The 18,540-nt window shown below is 39.9% G+C and overlaps 1 protein-coding gene across 1 annotated transcript; it reads left to right on the top strand.

Annotated features, from left to right (window-relative positions):
• Nucleotides 1-5,908: 5,908 nt before the first annotated feature.
• Nucleotides 5,909-18,526, top strand: LOC145501866 (serine/threonine-protein kinase greatwall-like). The gene is made up of 14 exons (XM_081481250.1): nucleotides 5,909-6,259; nucleotides 6,999-7,054; nucleotides 7,175-7,275; nucleotides 7,919-8,010; nucleotides 9,315-9,407; nucleotides 10,073-10,119; nucleotides 10,950-11,038; nucleotides 11,455-11,570; nucleotides 12,043-12,220; nucleotides 13,561-15,144; nucleotides 16,395-16,508; nucleotides 16,969-17,070; nucleotides 17,577-17,687; nucleotides 18,142-18,526. The coding sequence occupies exons 1-14, from the start codon at nucleotides 6,212-6,214 to the stop codon at nucleotides 18,186-18,188; spliced, it is 2,778 nt and encodes a 925-aa protein (XP_081337376.1). The 5' UTR covers nucleotides 5,909-6,211; the 3' UTR covers nucleotides 18,189-18,526.
• Nucleotides 18,527-18,540: the final 14 nt, after the last annotated feature.

The following is an 18,540-nucleotide window of genomic DNA, read 5'->3' as shown; positions in this document are numbered from 1 at the left end:
GATTTTGGCATTCTGTAGCAAAGCTCGAGTTAGAAAAATTAATTACCTTTCTCCCATGCTAAAGTTATGCCCTCTTTCGGTAATGACGAGTTGGAGAACTTTACACCTCCATGATTGTCTTTGATTACGACGTTTGTCCAACGTTGATCTTAGCGGCCATCTTAGGGGAAGTGTTACGATTCGCCATGGGTGTAGAGAAAACCAGGTGAATGGGAATTCCACCATAACCGAGATATTAAAACTGCAGTATAAAGTGGCTGCCAAGATGCCATTCAGGCTGGGTACAGTTTGTAAGCCCCACTTCTTTTCTGCACGATTTTTTTTTTTGTTTTATCCCCCCCCCCCCCCCTTTCACTTTCTAATGGTCCGTCCCCTAGCACGTTTATCTTAATTAATAGCACAGAGGCATTAGAAGCTATTGTACTAGAATGCCATGACGGTTGCGGATTTGTCCATGAACAAGACGAGACGACTAGGTTACGGGGGCTGTTCATTTGCGGTGTCGGCTCCAACTGTGTGAAACATACTTCCAAATAATATTAAAGGTTCGCCTTCCACGAACATTTTTAAAAGTAAACTGAAAACGTGGCTTTTTAAACAAGCATTTTTAAGTTGAAGTTTTTAATTATATATCTTTTTAAATTTTTATCTGTTTTTGACATTTTCGTAATTTCTTATAGTAGATATTTGTTTATAGATTTAATTTCTTGTAAGCGCCATTGAACCATTGGTAAATGGCGCTGTGAAAACTTTCATATTATTATTAATAAAAAGAATAGGTAGTTAGCCTTTGTTTTGGTATCATCTCTTGCGCGAACATGTCCTCCAAAACACTGTAGCGCTAAAACTCGTACCTAGGTCTTTTGTCGCTGTACAGAAATTTTTCTGATTTACACACAATTTGACAAATTATCTGTAAACCAGAAAAAGTGCACTTTGCATCCATATTAAAATTCAATTTTACTTTTTTCGAGTTTCGTAAGGAGATGCATTTTATTTTTCAGTTTAATCCGTGTTTCCATTTTAGCTTAACATTCAAGTTCAATTTATTTTATGCTTTCATACACTATGAACTTTCAAATGACATTTCTAATTCCCTGGATTTTCAATTTCATTATTTTCTTATCAGTTTCTTTTTAAGTCTTAACTACAAAAGGAGTCCGCATTATTCTCTCTTGGCAATAAACCCGAATAAAATTCTTTTCAGGTGCGAGCTTTCTGACAAGTTTCTCTTTTCTCACATTATATACTGTATATTCAAAGCACACAATCGCAACGTGTAATGCATTCCTTTTGTGCAAAGCATATTTCTCATAGCTGGAACGAATTTTAATGTTGGTATTTACAGAGGTGTAAAATGACACACCCAGTTTAGCGTCGGTCGCCGTTGCATTGCAGGAGCAAGAGCGAAGACATCTTCGTCGATGTGCTTTCTTCAGACAAGTTTATGTTTCCTCTTGGTCTCTTGAGTGAATTCGTTTTGAACTAGTTGTTAACTTTTCGTTTAGTTGCACTAGCTTTTCGATTTTAGCCTTTTAGTGGTTCGATGTTGCCTTCACGCTATGAAAGTTTTGAGGTCATCCGATCATAATGAACATTTATTCTAAGGTGACACCGAAGACTGAATCATGATAAGTAAAGTTGATCATAATATACTGAGTTACTAAAGTTTTATTCGTCTAATCGCCGTTCCTTTCCAAGCACGACCATTCACATTTTCTCCCAAACCAAGAAAGGGGAAAACTCTCTCCTCGCTTGCAATCACTTTGACAGAAAGAGAACATGAACTTATATTTGAAGAAAATTCCAGTCAGTTCTCTTAACCCTGCTAGTAGTCGTTTATAAGTTTCTTTCCACATGTTGAAGTTTATTATTAAGAGCAAAAGAGCTTCAGCAACGCTACTGATCATATTTCACAACTATACTTATCAACTGACACATCTTGATGAAGAAGTGGCTAACGGCAATTGCATGAACTATGGAGGATTCAGGTTGTCTGCTCAAAGGAATTACGACCGGTCAACAACAAAGATGCCGCACGTGCACCCCTGCCCGCGTCTCCAACTTTGCCTCGAACCATGCGCTCCGCCGCGCCGTCACCACATCTGCATTATCTCCACCTTTACTGCCATAACACCTTTGTGCAAAGCATGGTGAATCATCTCCAGTTCATGTGACTGACGTAAGCTACTTCCTCATCAAGATATGTCAGCTCATTGCTTGAGACTTCTCCTAAATACCTGGAAGATGATGCTTTGTCACAGCTAGACAATCCTTGCACTGTAGTTCGTACACTCGAACATCTTGTCTCAGCTAAATGCCAAAAGGAAGGAGAGGTCTCTGAAATGAGAAAAGGATCACCAGCCACAACCTCTATCCACCCCATCTGCTGCACTCTATTTAACACAAGTAACAGGTTTCCACTTACACAATTAAGACATTTATGAGCTTACCTTATAAAAATACACCACACGTTGCATTCATTTGCTTTTCATTGCTTTCCCCAGAACGAGCGTTGCAAAACGTTCATGTTAAGTCAAACAAACCTTGCAGTGGACGACAGCAGCTCCACTGTGTAGCGACCTGATTAAACAGATATATCAAAGTTACCTTTCGTTTACCGTAAACTAAACATTAGCAACAAATTTGGTCAAAAGCACGATAAATAGAACTGACCTTACTTGGTTTTTAAGGTGGCTCTATAGGGTAATCATTTATGCATGGCGTTGCGAGCGAAGTGTTATGTTTTGAATGCTGTTTTTGCATTCGCTTTCACACCTAGTCCTCTCAAACTTATTACATGTAATAAGAAATGATTAAATAGTGTTTTGCTATCATCTCTGTTAAAATTTTGGGATTTAGTCTTAAATAATAAATGCCCCAACTGTTTTTATGGCTTTATTTGTGATTTTCATGAATTTCCTTCGGTGAAATCTTCCAAAATTCTTACATCACATCGCTTCCAGCGAGATACGAATTTTAAACACTAAAAAAGTAGGGATTATAAAGGCAGTTTTTTCGATATTTTCAAATTTATGTCTTTTATTGCTGCAAAAAATCTGGTCTTATAGATTTCCCTAAAAAACGAGCTCCGGCTAAAGTAAAATATTTTCTACCAATCTGCCAAATTTTGCGGAAATTCACCGAAGGAAAAGCGAGAAAATTCACTGTCAGTTTTGCTTTTTGTGCTCGTGTTGACGTAATAAAATATCGAAAAACACTGACGTTTTTCTTTGAGCGCGCGTAGATTACTTCCTCAGCGCTCGCGCGATCGTAAAACTAGAGGGAGCCACCTTAAAATCTCCTGCGCCCTCAGCAACATCCTACCTCTTTTCTTCTACCCAGAGTGCCCCGCGTGAATGCGTGCACAGTTTTATTTGTCAGCGGTTTGTCTCAAGGAAAGGAAAATAGGTACACTTTGTTCCTTTTTACATGACGCAAATTTTCTTTCCCGCTTTGGTTAAGGACGGTGCCTACATTTGTTAGTGCGCATACTTTCTGCGCATCACGCAAGGCATGGTTTAAGCGCCATGCGCGCTGGGATTTACATTGATGCAATCAACTACGCTACCAAGTACACGACTAAAAGAAAGCAAAACTTTTCTACTGTGACCAAATCAAGTTTAATCAACCCGTACTTAAACCAGGAACACCAAAATAGCAGCATATTGCTAACCACTAAATGTTAACGTCTTCCAGCTGAAAACCTATCTGTTATTTGTCGAAAATTACACTGAAATCCAACTGTAAACATGTACCTGCAGATGGCGTAGTGCACGCGCAAAACAAGTGCGAAATACGCAAATGTTCTACTTACAGGGGAGGTGACAGGAAAAAATGTAGCGGGCACCGTAAAAGTTTTCAAAAAAGATCAATAACTTTAAAAAACGCGTGGTTACCCCCACATTTTATGCTATAAAATGGAAGTGGCAAGCCTATTCAACGCGTGATTAGTTTCTGGTTGTGAGCAAAAGGTATTTAGACTGTATTGTGGCTGAACCAGAGGAAGGTTGTTAGAGACGCTAAAAGCGCTGTTGTAACGATTTTGTTATTAAAAACGAACAACAAATGGTTTTTATGTTACCATTTACCATGCAGTTTTAAGACCTTGATAAACGTGTTTGCTTTTCTGTTTGTAAATGCGAATTCAAAGGAAATCTGTGAAGAAATATCCTTTCCACCTTTTTTCAGAAAACGCTGATGTCAGCATTTTTGTTGAGATTCAAGGCCAATTATCTCGAAAAAATGCGTGGTTACCTCCTTTTTTCTTTGTGGATTCCAATAGCCCTTGCAAAGATCTACTTTTTCCGCGTGGTCCTAACCTGGCGCAAAAACCTTTGTATTTAGTAGGCACCGTCCTTAAGGAACTTTTTGCGCCAGATCCGATCTGGCGTTGCTCGTTTACAAATCTTGAATTTGCTTGGTTTTTTTTAGCTCTCGACCTGCTATATTATAATTTCTGGTGGAAAAATGCAGCAAGAAAGGCAGGGGGTCAGCGCGCGAGAAATTCAGGACAGTTATTGTAAAATACGCCACAAAGTAAATAGACTGCTGGCAGTCTGTTTTTCTCTCGAAATTCTGTAGGGGTTATGAGGCGAGACGTTTTGGCTAAAGGGAATGGGACGAGACATGAGCGCGGCACGCACGAGAAGAAAAACACGCGCCTTCTTCCCTACTCGGTCAGACCGCCCTTGTCCCGCCTTCTTCCCCACTCGGCCACCGTCATTAACCGCCCTTTTTCGTTCGCGATAAACAAACACTCGTCCTAGTGACCCTTAGAGAAAAAACCGGCCGCCAGCAGACTACCAGGTAAACGACTAAAATGAAGGCAAAATTTTCTACTGTGACCAACCATCAAGTTTAATGAACCTGGATCAAAAGACACGGAATAGCATAAATGTTAACGGTTTCCAGCTGAAAAGCTAGCTGTTATCCGTAGAAAATTGCGTTGAAATCCGGCCTAGCGCTCGCGCAAAACAAGTGCGAGAGACGCAAATGTTTAACTTACTGGGGACGTGACAGGAAAAGAATTGTAACGGGCACCGTAAAAGTTTTCAGAAAAGGTAAAAACAACTCATTTAACTTTAAAAAACGCGTGGTTACCCCTACATTTTATGTCATGAAATCGAAGTGGCAAGCCTGTTCAACACGTGATTAGTTTTTGGTTGTGAGGAGAACCTATTTCAGGCGGCGAAATACGAGATACAAAAACCCTCAACTTGTCGCCCAACATTATTTCGTTGGAAGTTTTGGGTCGATGTTTCGCGAGCGTTTCGATTGGTTGATTTGCTTGGTGTGGAACCAAGATTGCGGCATCGCAACAACAAAAGCGCGCGCATGAGTTTGCTGCGTGACATTTGCGAATTTGAGAAAAAACGAGCAACAAGGACAAAATTTGTCTCTCAAAGTAGACCCGCGCTCTACTTTTCGCAACAACTTTCTGCAACCTACAACAAATGTTGTCGCGCAAGAAGTTGATCGCGCAAGGTGAAAAATGCGAAATATCGACCCAACACTTGTAACGAAACATTGTTGCGTGACAAGTTGAGGGGTTTTGTATCTCATATTTCGCCGCCTTTTTAGACAATAGCTTGGCTAAACCAGAGGAGAGATGCCAGGGATGCTAAAGGATGTTGCGACAACTTTATGGTCAAAAACATACCAAAATTGGGTTTATGTTATCATTTAACATGAAATGCGTTTGCTGTTCTGTGTGTATTAAACGGCGAATTCTAAGGAAATCGGCGTGTGAAAAAAAATTTGTTTTTCTTCTTTTGCAAAAAGCTCTTTTATTCGAGATTCAAGGCTAATTTTCTTGGGAAAATGCGTGGCTATCCACAGTTTTCTTTGTGGATTCCAATACCGGTAGCCCTTGTTAATTTTTTTCCATATAAGGCCGCTACCTCCCAGAAGAACTTGCGATCCACTTTAGGACTGGATGGACTGGACACTACTGTTGTTTCCGCGCAGAAATTTAAACAATGGCGGCGGCTTGTTGATTACTTGTTCGAAATCTCGCTTGGCTTTTTAAATGTTCTATTATTTCGCGGTTTTCTCAACGAGTTGGCTGAAGTAACGTTTCAGGGACTTGAACCACGTCGTTCACTAGAGTTCTCGCGTAAACAACACTATTTGTCAAAGGTTTCATCTTTATTCAAGGGAGAATCCTGTTTAATCTTGGTGGTGCGGATTGGTGCCAGTTTGCTGAAAGATGGATGAACCTTCCTCTGAGAGCAGTAAACACCGTCAAACACTTAAGGTTTGTCCCTAATCGATGTAACTTTTACTGATTAAAATGTAAATTTACGGTCGCTGTGACATGTTTTCGTAATTGTAAACGGATCGCTGCTGGGTTTCAATATCACGCCGATCACAAACAATAGCGTGACTGTACAGTACTGGCAAGTGCAACCGTTAAAAGGCTCCACGTAACATTGGTGAACATTTATGTGTGTCACTGTACAGTAAGGTATGCAGGTCTAGAGAAAAAAAGGAATTATGGTTTGATCACCGAAGCCAAAAATTATTGCAAGGCCTGTTTTAGGATTCCATGTACTATACATGTGTTAGCTTTTTGACCTTTTTAAGTGAATACATGTAAGCTTACAGTAAACTGTTCCTCAAATCTCAGAACTCGGCTCTGTTTGTGTTTATTCGAGCTCGCTGTAGCCTGACAAAGGGTCAAATCATTTCAAACGTAACCTTTAAGCTTAACATCGCAAACTTTAAGAATTTAAAACTTTCATTGCATCTTATATTACATAACTTTGTTTTCCTCAGTTTCTACAAGAAGCTAAACTAAACTAGTTATTATTCTAGCCAATGGATATTTTTTTTCTTCCTGGAATAATTTGGCGAGCCCTCTTATCAACAAAGAATCATGGACAATTTTTTGCATACTTATTTCCTTCCAAAATGTGCAAAAGAAAATTAGAATATTATTTTATATCGTAGTAGTATTTGTATTTAAATTGGGTAAAATTATTTTGTTCCTTTAGCCAACTGGAATAGATGATTTTCACATTATCAAGCCAATTAGCCGAGGTGCATTTGGGTAAGTTACTGCATTTGAAGACTTAACGATTGACAATTTCTACCTAGGCTTAAAATAGCTTCATTTGTTATGTGCTGACATTTGTTTGCAGGTAATATTTGTTCAATTTAACATTTCCAGACAGGTATTTCTAGCTCGTAGAAGAGACAAAGACAAACAATTTTATGCCATCAAGGTTGTCAAGAAGACGGACGTTGTTAATAAAAATATGATAGAACAAGGTAAACATGGTAAATAATGGTTAATTTTGCTGTCTATCTCCTTAACCCTTTTCAAGTTACATCAAAGTTATGAACTCCTTGTTACTGTTTTCTTAAATTTCCCCATTTTCCTTGAGAGAATCTAACATTAAATGATGCTTTAAAATTTTTATGCTTAAACTTTATAGAGTGATCACATTTATTTTCAGACCATGTCGTTGAATCAGATTATGAAAAGGTAATAGGGGAGGCAGGAATTTCTGCAATCATTTAAAATAGGGTCATAATTAAAATCTCGGGGGGAACTGGGTGTAGAAGGGAATTGGAGACACCTAGAGGAACCTGGAACAGGGTGGTGGGTGGTGGAAGCGTGTGGGATAGAGGCAATAAAGATGCTCTGAGAGGAGTGGTCATGGACGGTGAAGAGACATGAAAACAGATTGTTTAATAATTAATAATACTTTATTAATTTATATTGCACTATTTAACATACAATGATCAAAAGCACATCACAATATTAAAATATACTAAATATGTACATAAACTAAAGTTACCAATAACAAAGTGTTTCAACCCTATGCGTGATAACTATTGTTGCAGCATCATAAATTAACTGCTGAATTTATGACTGATTAACCATTCATTTAATATTCCCTTTCTGCAGTTGTAGCTGAAAGAGATTGCCTGGCAATTGCGAAGAGTCCTTATATTGTAAACTTATTCTATTCCTTTCAATCAAAAGACAGAATTTTTCTGGTAAGGGTTTATTTACAGTACTGTTGAATATACATGTAAGTTGACAGTCTTAACTTGAAACTCAGTTCTTCACCTTTCATGCTTTTGAGATTTAAGAATCAAGTTTTGAGGCTTCAGTTTCAAGTCTCAAGGGTTGAGTTTCGCATTTCAAGTTTGAAGACGGTCAAAAAATTTTCCAAGGGAACAATTTATTTCTCTTATTAAAGTACATAAAAATAGCAGCGAACAACAGATAGAAACTCCAGTGACTTGACTCGAAACCCTAACAATGCAACTAGATTGGAAAGTTTAAAATGATTTGACTCAAAGCTTGATCAATTCATAAAATGTTTTGGTATTGAGGATTGAAGATCAAGTCGACTCGCTCAAGTTTCATGTAACTATCAATTCACATTTGACCGACACTGTATCATGTACTTACTGTCCTAGACCAAATTTATAAATGGCACTCAGAACTTGAATAACTATCAATTGGTAGATGAACATTACTGAAAAACCTAGCTTATGTTTCCAGACAAAGGATTCTTTGAATCATTACAAGGCTTAGGTTTACGTATGTATTGATATTCAAACAATTATGCAATCAGACACTGGCCTATTCATTGAGAACTATAATAAAGCTTAATGAGCTATTTATTAAATTGTCTCAATTTCTAAAAGTTAACAAATAAATTTACAAAATGTACAACTTACAACTAAATAATTATGCTGTTACTGAATTTATGGTCTATGGAAACAATGTTGAGAAAGGAAGGAATGATAAAATCCAGCTCAAAAGAAAGGGCTATTAATATGTTAAGGATGTTAGGTGCCAAACAACACATTGCAACCTTTCTGACAACAATTAAGCCAACATTTGTTTAACTCGTAACTTATTTTAGGTGTCAGTGGGAGGCATGGTGGCCTCATGGTTAGTGTGCTCGTCTCAGGATTGAGCGGTCTGGGTTCGAGCCCTGGCCGGGGTCATTCTGTTCTGTTCTTGGGCAAGACACTTACTCTCACAGTGCCTCTCTCCACCCAGGTGTATAAATGGGTACCGGCGAACTTAATGCTTGGGATAACCGTGTGATGGACTAGCATCCCATCCAGGGGGGAGTAGAAATACTCCTAGTCGCTTCATGCTACGGAAACCGAGATGAGCTCCGGCCTTGTGGGCCACTTGGCTCGTATGCTGACTTTACCTGCCTACCAATTAGCAGCAATGCTAAAACTCATTGACACATAATTTCTTTTCTTTTCTTTTTTCCTTTTTTCTTACTCTCCACATGACATTAAATAACTGCTACCATTTGTTCTCAATACAGGTTATGGAATACTTAATTGGAGGAGACTGCAAATCTTTGTTGCATAACCTGGGATATTTTGATGAAAAAATGTCAAGAATTTATATAGCACAGGTTGAATACTTTTCTTTATGTCGGAGTTTATTTATAAATTGCTAGGTGCCCTAAATGACCAGCACATCAGTTTGATATTTAGTTTCCTTTACACAGTGTTTGCTATCAAAATTAATGTGAAACTGAGGAAACTAAAACCAAGCTGCTTGATTATAAAAATTTCAAACCAGATCAAGTGCATGAAAATTTTTCTTTTGATTTGTGTTTCCAAGCCACTGTTTACTTGTGCCAAAGAAAAGCTGGCTGTGATAGAGGGGTGACTTTGGGGACAGTCCACAATTATCTTGTTACATGTATGTTCTTGGGAGAGATACTAATTTAGCTCTCACAGTGCCAGGCCTGTGCCCAGTTGTAGGCCGGTTAAATGCTTGTGACTGTGTTCAGTCATAGGAAAATGCTGAAGGTAGCCTGGGTATCCATCCTGTAATGTTGCCCTGTGCTACAGTTCATATTAATAGTTATTGGTATTGTTGACCAGTTGGCTCCATGTGCTGCTTAACATAATTTGATTACAGAGTTTTTAGCTGATGAATGAGCATGCATGGTGCTGTGCTGTCTGTTTAATTAACTTGTTCCCCATTGCTAGGTGGATTGCAGAAGCTGCAAAGCAATTTTACAGTCACATATTAAATTACATTTAACATTTGTTTATTTTCTCAAAACAGGTTGTTCTGGCTTTGGAGTATCTTCATAAACATGGCATTATTCACAGGTACATTTCATATAATTCCCATTATGCCATGTTTATTGGCCAGTTTGAGTAAATGCTGATTGCCACAGACTGGCTGTGGTAGCAGCTAGTGATCCAGGAGTGCTGGAAATTGACTCCAAACCTTGTCAATATAGTCTTTTCCTTGATGTAATTAATAAATAGAATGGTAGAGCGGTTTTCAGTTGAGTGTCGAAAGTAATTAGACAATTACTTTGGTTTTGGTTTTGGTTTTACTACGGTTTGAGATTGGCTGAGCAGTCTAATAATTATTGGTAAGTAATTGGTCTGGTTTTGGTTTTACAACACTCAATTGAAAACCACTCTAAAAGAACATTCAAAACCTAGTCAATGAGCCCCTTCAAACTTCCATGATATTATCAGGATTGCCACAGCTCAGAGAATGGGCAGGAGAAATAAAATTCTTCAAGGTCAGGACAAGTCAGGGAATTTTATTTTGAGTCAGGGGAAATTCACATTTTGAAGAAAAGTCCGGGAGCGATAAAATAATTGAAATTACTTGGTTATGAGTGCAAAAATTACGGTGTGGTGAGTGAAAAGGGACTAAAAGCAAACATTATTCATGAATTTGTGAATAAATCTACTGTTAAAAGTATTCATGGTCGCATTCGTGTGGGAAACCAGAACGCAACACCCTTCTCCTTGCTACCCTCGACTTAGAACACTTAACATCTGGATTCAAACAGTTGAGTTTCCCACTCTGTAACCATGAAAGAGGAAACCGTCAGAGGATAGCAGTTGTTAAAAGGTGTGGAAATGCTGTACCTTGACCGGTTTCTTTACCTTTACCTTTCTTTATTCAAAAACCACAGAGATCTCAAACCAGACAACCTCCTAATCTCCAATGAAGGGAAAATCAAGTTGACGGATTTTGGGTTATCAAGATTGACTCTGGATAAAAGTAAGTCTGTGCTGTATTGTTACGCTGACTTACATGGATTGCATACAACATACCGTCTTTAAGAGTCCTGCTATGCTTTAAGAATTGCCCTCAAGTCGAACTGCAATAGCTGAGCTCAAAAAGCGAAACATTTCTGCTCAGGAATTGAGTAGTAAAAGAACGGCATTCGTGATAGATGACTTGTTGATCTACAGTACAAAGCAACAGATTAAACTTGTGGAATGTTTGCAGGCATTACTGTCAATAATGTAATGCTTGGTAAATCAAAGACAGCGAGTCAAAGTTAAACTTCATAATTATTCCCAGACAGCCTGTAAACCACGTCAAGGACAAAGCATTCCTTCTAAAATGCCATGGGAAGAGCTAGTGTGCACAGAGTTACTAAATATATATCATTTTTAAAATTCTGCATACAGAGCCGAGCTTTATTGATGTCATGAGTACGCCATCTTTGAATAAAGCTGACAAGACTGGGTCAAATTTCTTCAGAACTCCAGGCCAAGTGTTATCACTAACTTCAAATTTCACGTTTGTAAGTGGTTTTGTCCAATCTCCACTCTCTGATCGTTCATCTTTTACTCCTTTTGTCTCATGAAATCCTAACGTGGCACATAAGAAATTGTTTACTCACACCTGGGAAACTGGCTCTTTGCATATTGAGATCTTACCTTGTAGAGTCCCTCTGTAGAGTTTTTCCATAAGGAATTGTTTGCGGAAAATAGAACTTGTTTCCCAAAGGAGTGCAACTTAATTGTTTTTATGGTGGGCTAGCTTATAGTATATATCCAGTATGATACGTCACATGAAATCTTGACTATTGCAGCGATAGAAAACCGAAAGAAAACTTTGGCCGGCTGAAACATGATACTTGTCCATAATCCATTGTGAGAGAGAGACCGGCTTAAGTCTGAAAATACTTCTGATGGTCTTTACATGTATTTCTCTTTCTTACTACAAATGAGCATTAGGCTCAAGTAGATTCACATTTCTTGTTCTTTCCTCAGTCCTTGTCTGCAGCGAGGCCATCACAAAAATCGAGGCTTAACAGCAGCTGTACAACATTACACCAACACATGGAAACCACACCCTTGAGGAATGGCTCTTCAGTCAGTCGCACCGAAGGATCCCCCACAGGGGTTTTGGAACCACCTGGTGGTCAGACCCCTCTTGCTGCAACTGGAGGTGAGCTAAAATTCCAATAATAAACAGTGACATCGCAACGCACAATTTGTGCATTTTGACGCACATTACCATTTTAAGAAAGTCATGCATACGGTGTCTGTGCTCGCAGAACAAGCGGCAGTCAAAACCGAGCTGTCCTGCCGAAATGACACGATAATGGTCTTTTTGAAAATATTGAAGGGCCGCAGCCAGGATAACACATGGTAAAATTTAAAAACGATCTCTGGCTGAAACGATTAAAAAATTACAAGCTTTCGACTGCCTGAACTACAGTCCTCGACGGGTAAAATGTTCTTACCCGTCGAAGACTGTGATTCAGACAGTCGAAAGCTTGTAATTTTTTAATCGTTTCAGCCAGAGATCGTTTTCAAATTAAAATTACCAATAGTCTTTTTCTTTGCGGCTAACAAAAAAAAAATATGGACATTGCTAAATTGCTTTGACCTCTTCTAATGCTAAACTCGCGAAATCTGGGTTTAATTTGACGAGGATCAGCATAATTATTTTGTTTAAAACGATTCAACAATTATCCTTCCTGGCGACAGCGATCGAACAGCGAGTTACCGATCCATTTTCGGCCCCAAATTAAAAGCTTGGAGACACAAAATGTTTCTAGTTTTTACTCTTTACAGTCTGATATGGTTTTTTGAATTATAAGTCCCTTTTCGTGGATAGTAAATGGTGTCTCCAATGAGAAAAGTTGCCCGACTTCGATACCTTTCGATACCTTGTTAACCTACATTGACGTCAGGACAGTACAGCTTTTGCCGTCTGCTGAATCCTGATTGGTCAATTCAAATTTCGGGCGCACACCTGCCGTATGCAAGGAGATGTCACCCCAACAAAGACCATTGCATCGCATAAATTACACTGACATTAATGATATTAAAGAAAAGAGGCTTGGTTTTCCTATTTCATTACCAGCTGGCTGTTTGTTTTTGATCAACACTAACTTTAAAAACGTTGTACCAGTTTTGATCGGGGTGACATGTACGAAGCTGGCAAACAGTTCTGTTAACAGTGGAACAATGGGTTAGGGGAGGGGTGTAGCATATAAGCTATTCAAGGATTAAACTCTTGGGACTCCGAATAAGCAAGAGTTAGAGGGGGGGGGGGGGAGTTATTTCGAGTGCCTAGAGAAAAGAGCTCAAGTTCTTTCCCTGATGATAAACTGTAGATCAGACAATTGGAAAATGAAAACAGGTCAAAAGCGGATGGTTAATGCAGTTGAATTATCAAGGTCAATTTTTTGTTCCCCGTGCCCCCTCAGCCTAAAAGTAACAGGCAGATAGATCTGGGGACAAGTATGGTAACATCTTATGTTTACTGATCTTTTGCAGCTCAGGGCACGAAAAAGCGAACCCAATTCTGTCCCAAAGTCAGCCAAAGAACATTTCACGTCGATGACCCTCCTGAAACGCCTCTTGTACCCAAATTGGTGGCACACAAAAATGTCAGAAACAGATCACCTGAAGAGGAGAATCAAATGCCAGCTTCAAAACGACCTCGACACACAGGTCTCACCGGTGAAATAGATGCGTTAACACTCAAAGATCTACGAGGAGCCTCGGGAGACGATTCATCGCGGTGTCCGTTACAGGAGATTAGCGCTTGTACACCACAGAGGCCTTTGGACATAGCTGCTGCTCCGTTATCGATAGATTCTGTATCCTCTTATGCACCTGTTTTGAGTTTGTCTGTCAGGCACAACAGCCCAATGGAATGCAAATACGAAAGCCCTCTCGCGAAGAGCAATGAAGGGAGCCCGCCACGCAGGCAGGAATTTCTCACTCCGTCGAACCCTTCACCTTGTGCACCGTTAAGTCTTACATTTTCCAGTCCTCGTGAACGAAGTGGGACCATTCTCGAGTTTTTGAGCGAGAAAGGGCAAGTCACCCCTGCGAAGCACGAGGGCTCGGAGACAGGACAAGCCATCAGTACTTTAACACCTTTGACGTCTGTGACACGTAGAATTGTGTCCCCCGAAGTGCCTTTTACTTCAGGCTATGCTAGCGGAACGAATAGCTCGTGTGAAGAAGAAAGTGCAATCGACCGGGAATCTCCGGATAAAGCTTTGAGCGAGTTATCTATCGAAGAGAACAACGACCTAGTCAGAAGCGAGAAATTGGCTCGCGCCTGTGATTTTGCAGACGGAATCCACAATTTTGTTAGGCTGACCAGTGACAAAGCAGATACAACTGGAAGTTCAGGCTTCAATGAAAGCCACTGTGATAACTGGCCAAGTCAAGATCCAGGTGAAAAGAAAGAGAAAATTCAGACTCCGAATAAAGCGAAAATTGAAATTTCAGACGAAATTATGCAAACAGTTGGTTTGTTGAGAAGGCGTGAGAGTGGGATCTCATTACTCCCGCCTTCACCAAGTGTGGTCGACAAAAACACGCATCTTGAAGCCATTACTGCCGATGTTGCGAAAGAAGCTGGTTTGTTATCGCCATTTGGCTTACCTTCGAAGGTTGGCCACGCCATTCCCCGTGAAAGAAGCATAACAATTGAATTCGAAGACAAAGAAAACGTGCGAGAAATTAAAGTCGAACAAGCAGTGGACAAAAAGTCTGCCGGAGGCGAGGTTTTTGTGAATGGTCCTTCGAGTGACCAAAAGCACACTGTCGAGGAAGGGAATTTAAATCGCACGCCAGACTCGCATATGGACATAAGCTTGCCCGTTGCTTCCAATTCGCCCATGGACGTCACGTTCAAAAGTTGCGCTAGTTCCAAAAGTACACCGGGTCCAATGGAGGTGTCCCACCAGTGGCACCACACCTCAGCACCTCTCATGCGTACCCCATTTCGGACTCCGAAGTCGTGTAGACGAGGAAATCGACCTCCATCCTCACCACCCAAGAATAGAATCCTGGGCACGCCTGACTACCTGGCGCCAGAAATCCTGCTGGGAAACGAGCACAGTAAGTTAAATTAAATATTGCTGTTGGGTGGGAGAGACTCGGGAAACGCGTTTAACGCTAAGAAAACCAAAGGAATGATATAGTATTGTATGGCGAAAATTGTTACCATGAATGAAAGACAGGAAAGTGATTTATCGATGATTTGCAAAGACTTGGCAATTTTTTGCAATATGCGATTTGCATGTTGGCATCATTTTGCCACAACTACCAGAATCCTTCACTTTTTCTGTTTCTTATGCTAATTTGAGCAATTGCAATTTAAACCCACTGGGGTTTCTAAATTTAAGTAATAAAGAAAAAGCGGAAGGAATTCTGGTGGTTGTAGTCACGTGAAAATATCACGCAAATCTGCTATTTTAGCCGGAGCGCATTTTTGCATTTCTCGAGACAAGAAGTCAAAAACGCAGAATTTGGTGATTCCAAGCTTTTTTTTTTTTGCAGACTACCGCTAAGAAAATGATATACCACTATGTGCAATGCACGTGCAAAGCCTTTTAACTGCTATTTATCCTTCCTTCGTTCACTTCCCGTTGTGGTTTGCGTAAATTCCCTTCTGGTGCCTATCACGGTGTCATGACAAAATCCCTTCATGGTTTTTCGCTTACGTCCTCAACTTTTTATTTACTGCTTGTAGTTCATTCATAATCTAGCGACAACTATTCAGCTACTTGTTACTTGTTGTTGGTGTAAACCTTGTCAAGCTCTTAGTAAACGAGAAATGTGTTTACATTCGGCGGAACTAAACTGTAAGCGACAGTGACAGAATGCAAATATTTACCCGTCGGTATATGAGGTTTGTACGAGTCGTGAATATAAATAGGAATAAGAAAAACCGTCTTCTCTCAAATCTCAGGCCCCGTGTACACTACGCCGGAGAAATTTGAAAAAGGAGTTTTCAATCTTAAAACGCATCAAATCGTTTCCGTCCACACTACAGTACGCCAGAGGAATTTGAAAACGCAATAATCGCCGACGCCATGACGCCATCGTTTTTGCAAAGCTCCGTTTTCAAAATGTTTTCCATCCACGCGAAATGAAAAGCCGGTGTTTTCAGATTTCTCCGGTTTGAAGAGCGTTTTCGAAAAGCGCCGTTTTCGTGACGTATTACTGTGGACGGTAGGCCTAACGTAGAAATAAACCTCCGTTTTCAAATTCTTCTGGCTTAGTGTGGACGGTGCCTTAGAAGTAACGTTAAAAGAAATGTATGCTGATCGTTAATGAGAATTTCTATTCTGATCTCGTCTTTCCAGCACCAGCAGTGGACTGGTGGTCCCTCGGGGTTTGTCTGTACGAGTTTCTAACAGGAGTGCCGCCGTTTAATGATGACACACCAGAACTTGTCTTCAGTCACATCATGGAGAGAGGTAAGCGGAAGTATCTTAAGTGCCTGCGCGTCTCAAACCTCAGAAAAGGACGGGTAGACCTTCTCTATTTCTCTCTCTCGCTCCGCTTGTTGTTGTTGTTGTTGTTGTTTTTCTTTTTAGTCTGCCGGCTTTTTTGATCGTCCCCGCTGACCGAGGGCTTCCAAATGCGAATGGAAGATGGCGAAATAAAAAGTGCCATTTTGAAACGTGTAATCCATATGTATAGTCCTGAACACTTCAGTAGAATGTCCGATTTTTTCTTGACAGTCTTGCATGTCGAGAGTTGAATTTTCATATGAACAGTAAATTGGCCTGGACAAATTCGATTCGGTTCGAGAATTACCTTCCGGCACAGAAACCGTTTTGTGTGGAGTAATGTTTTTAGGAAGCACTTTTGCTAGGCTACAAGGCATCTTAGTACCAGACATAACATGATAACATTTCGTTTTCGTTTCGTCAGAGCTGCTGTGGCCCGAGGGAGATGAGGCTTTGTCAGAACACGCTGTCGGAACCGTAGAAAGTATCCTCATTCTTCAAGCAGAGCACAGACCAGGTGCAAAAGGTATTGCCTTGGAAGGGGGACATAAAATGTATTGATTTCACGTCTAGACTTAGAGCCCAATTTTCCCATTATATTTCCATCCCTCCAGGCATAATTTTATTTATATTAGAAGTCGAAGTGTTCTCGCATTTTGATGGGTCCTATGTATTGGAGGACAGACGTATAGATGACGTCGGTAACATATTTTTTTTGTTTCTTTGTTGTATAAAAGCAAATAGATTTCTTGTTACTGTGCGCCTGTTCAGTAATTCATCACAGAAGACGTCCAAATGTGATAAGAACATCAATGACACACTCGCCTAACGACTCGCGTGCCACTTTTTTGTTCTTACCACATCTGTGATCTATTACTGAAGAGAATCATGGCAACATGGACTCTACTTATTAACTTCACAGTCTACATCTGTCTTAATCTAAATGTAAGTTACACTTTGACTCCACCATGCAGTAATAGGTTTACTACTTTCTCTTTCGTGTTTTTTTTTTTTTTTTTTTTTTTTTTTAAGAGATAGAAAGCCTTCCGTTCTTTTCTACTCTGGACTGGTCTTCCATTCACAGTCATCCCGCTCCATTTATTCCGCGCCCAGATGACATCACGGACACCACGTATTTCAAAGGTTAGTAAAATGCTGCGTTTTTCCAAACAAAGCCCGCTCAAGCTAGTTAATAGAGAGCTGAAGCAATGACGACGGCGACCTCCAGGATAACACCTTGTAAAAATTGAATTTATGTTGACCTTCGAATTTCCCAATTGTCTAGATCTGTTCATAAGTTGCTCAAGCTGAATATGTAATGCCAGCATTCAATTCCAAATGAAGCTACAAAAAGTTCGCCACTGTCCTTTGCGTTTTCCAAAATATGCAGAACTCAGTCGTTTCACGTTGTTGTTTTGCGGAGAACGACAAAGAAATATACAAAGATTTATAACGCACGTGCACAGCCATTTTTCTGCTCATTAAACCTTTTGCTTGGTGCCGTTCTTTTTGCCGCTGCCGTCGTGGTTTGCGTAAGCTCTCTAGTGTTGAAGACAGCAGGAAATAATCATACGGTCACGTTTATTTTGTCTTACAGCTCGAAACACGATGCAGAATCTGCACCTGTCGTCGTTCAGTCACTGAGCAGAGCACCGAAAGAGTACACCGTGAAACCAGGGACAAAAAGCCATTCGTGATCACTTCTTACAAATGTTTCATTTTGTTTATGTTGTTTTATTGCGCTTAGACGGAGTCTGCTGAGATCAGGACTGTTGCGTGATGATCTCAAAGTTCCGTTTCGTTGTGTTACGTTGAAAATTGCAGATTATTTGTCATCCATAAATGCCTTGTATAAATGAATTGATAACTTGTGTGAATTCTCTTTCATATTTTTTTTTTTGTCGAGGAAACATACACAGCAGACACAATTAGTCAGGTCCATCATCCAGAAGCTTAAGCTGGCAATAAATCACAGTTAATTTGGATTAGTACGTGT

The sequence above is a fragment of the Orbicella franksi genome, chromosome 10 (genome assembly GCF_964199315.1).
Source record: "Orbicella franksi chromosome 10, jaOrbFran1.1, whole genome shotgun sequence".
Taxonomy (NCBI): Eukaryota; Metazoa; Cnidaria; class Anthozoa; order Scleractinia; family Merulinidae; genus Orbicella; species Orbicella franksi.
The sequence above is the reverse complement of the archived record's forward strand: the minus strand, read 5'-3'. Positions and strand labels throughout refer to the sequence as shown.

Excerpts from the sequence above, each read along its gene's own strand:
- LOC145501866 (XM_081481250.1), top strand. The coding sequence starts at position 6,212 with ATGGATGAACCTTCCTCTGAGAGCAGTAAACACCGTCAAACACTTAAG. Across the intron at positions 11,039-11,454 it reads AAGATTGACTCTGGATAAAA|AGCCGAGCTTTATTGATGTC; the intron begins GTAAGTCTGTGC and ends TTCTGCATACAG. Across the intron at positions 12,221-13,560 it reads CCCTCTTGCTGCAACTGGAG|CTCAGGGCACGAAAAAGCGA; the intron begins GTGAGCTAAAAT and ends GATCTTTTGCAG.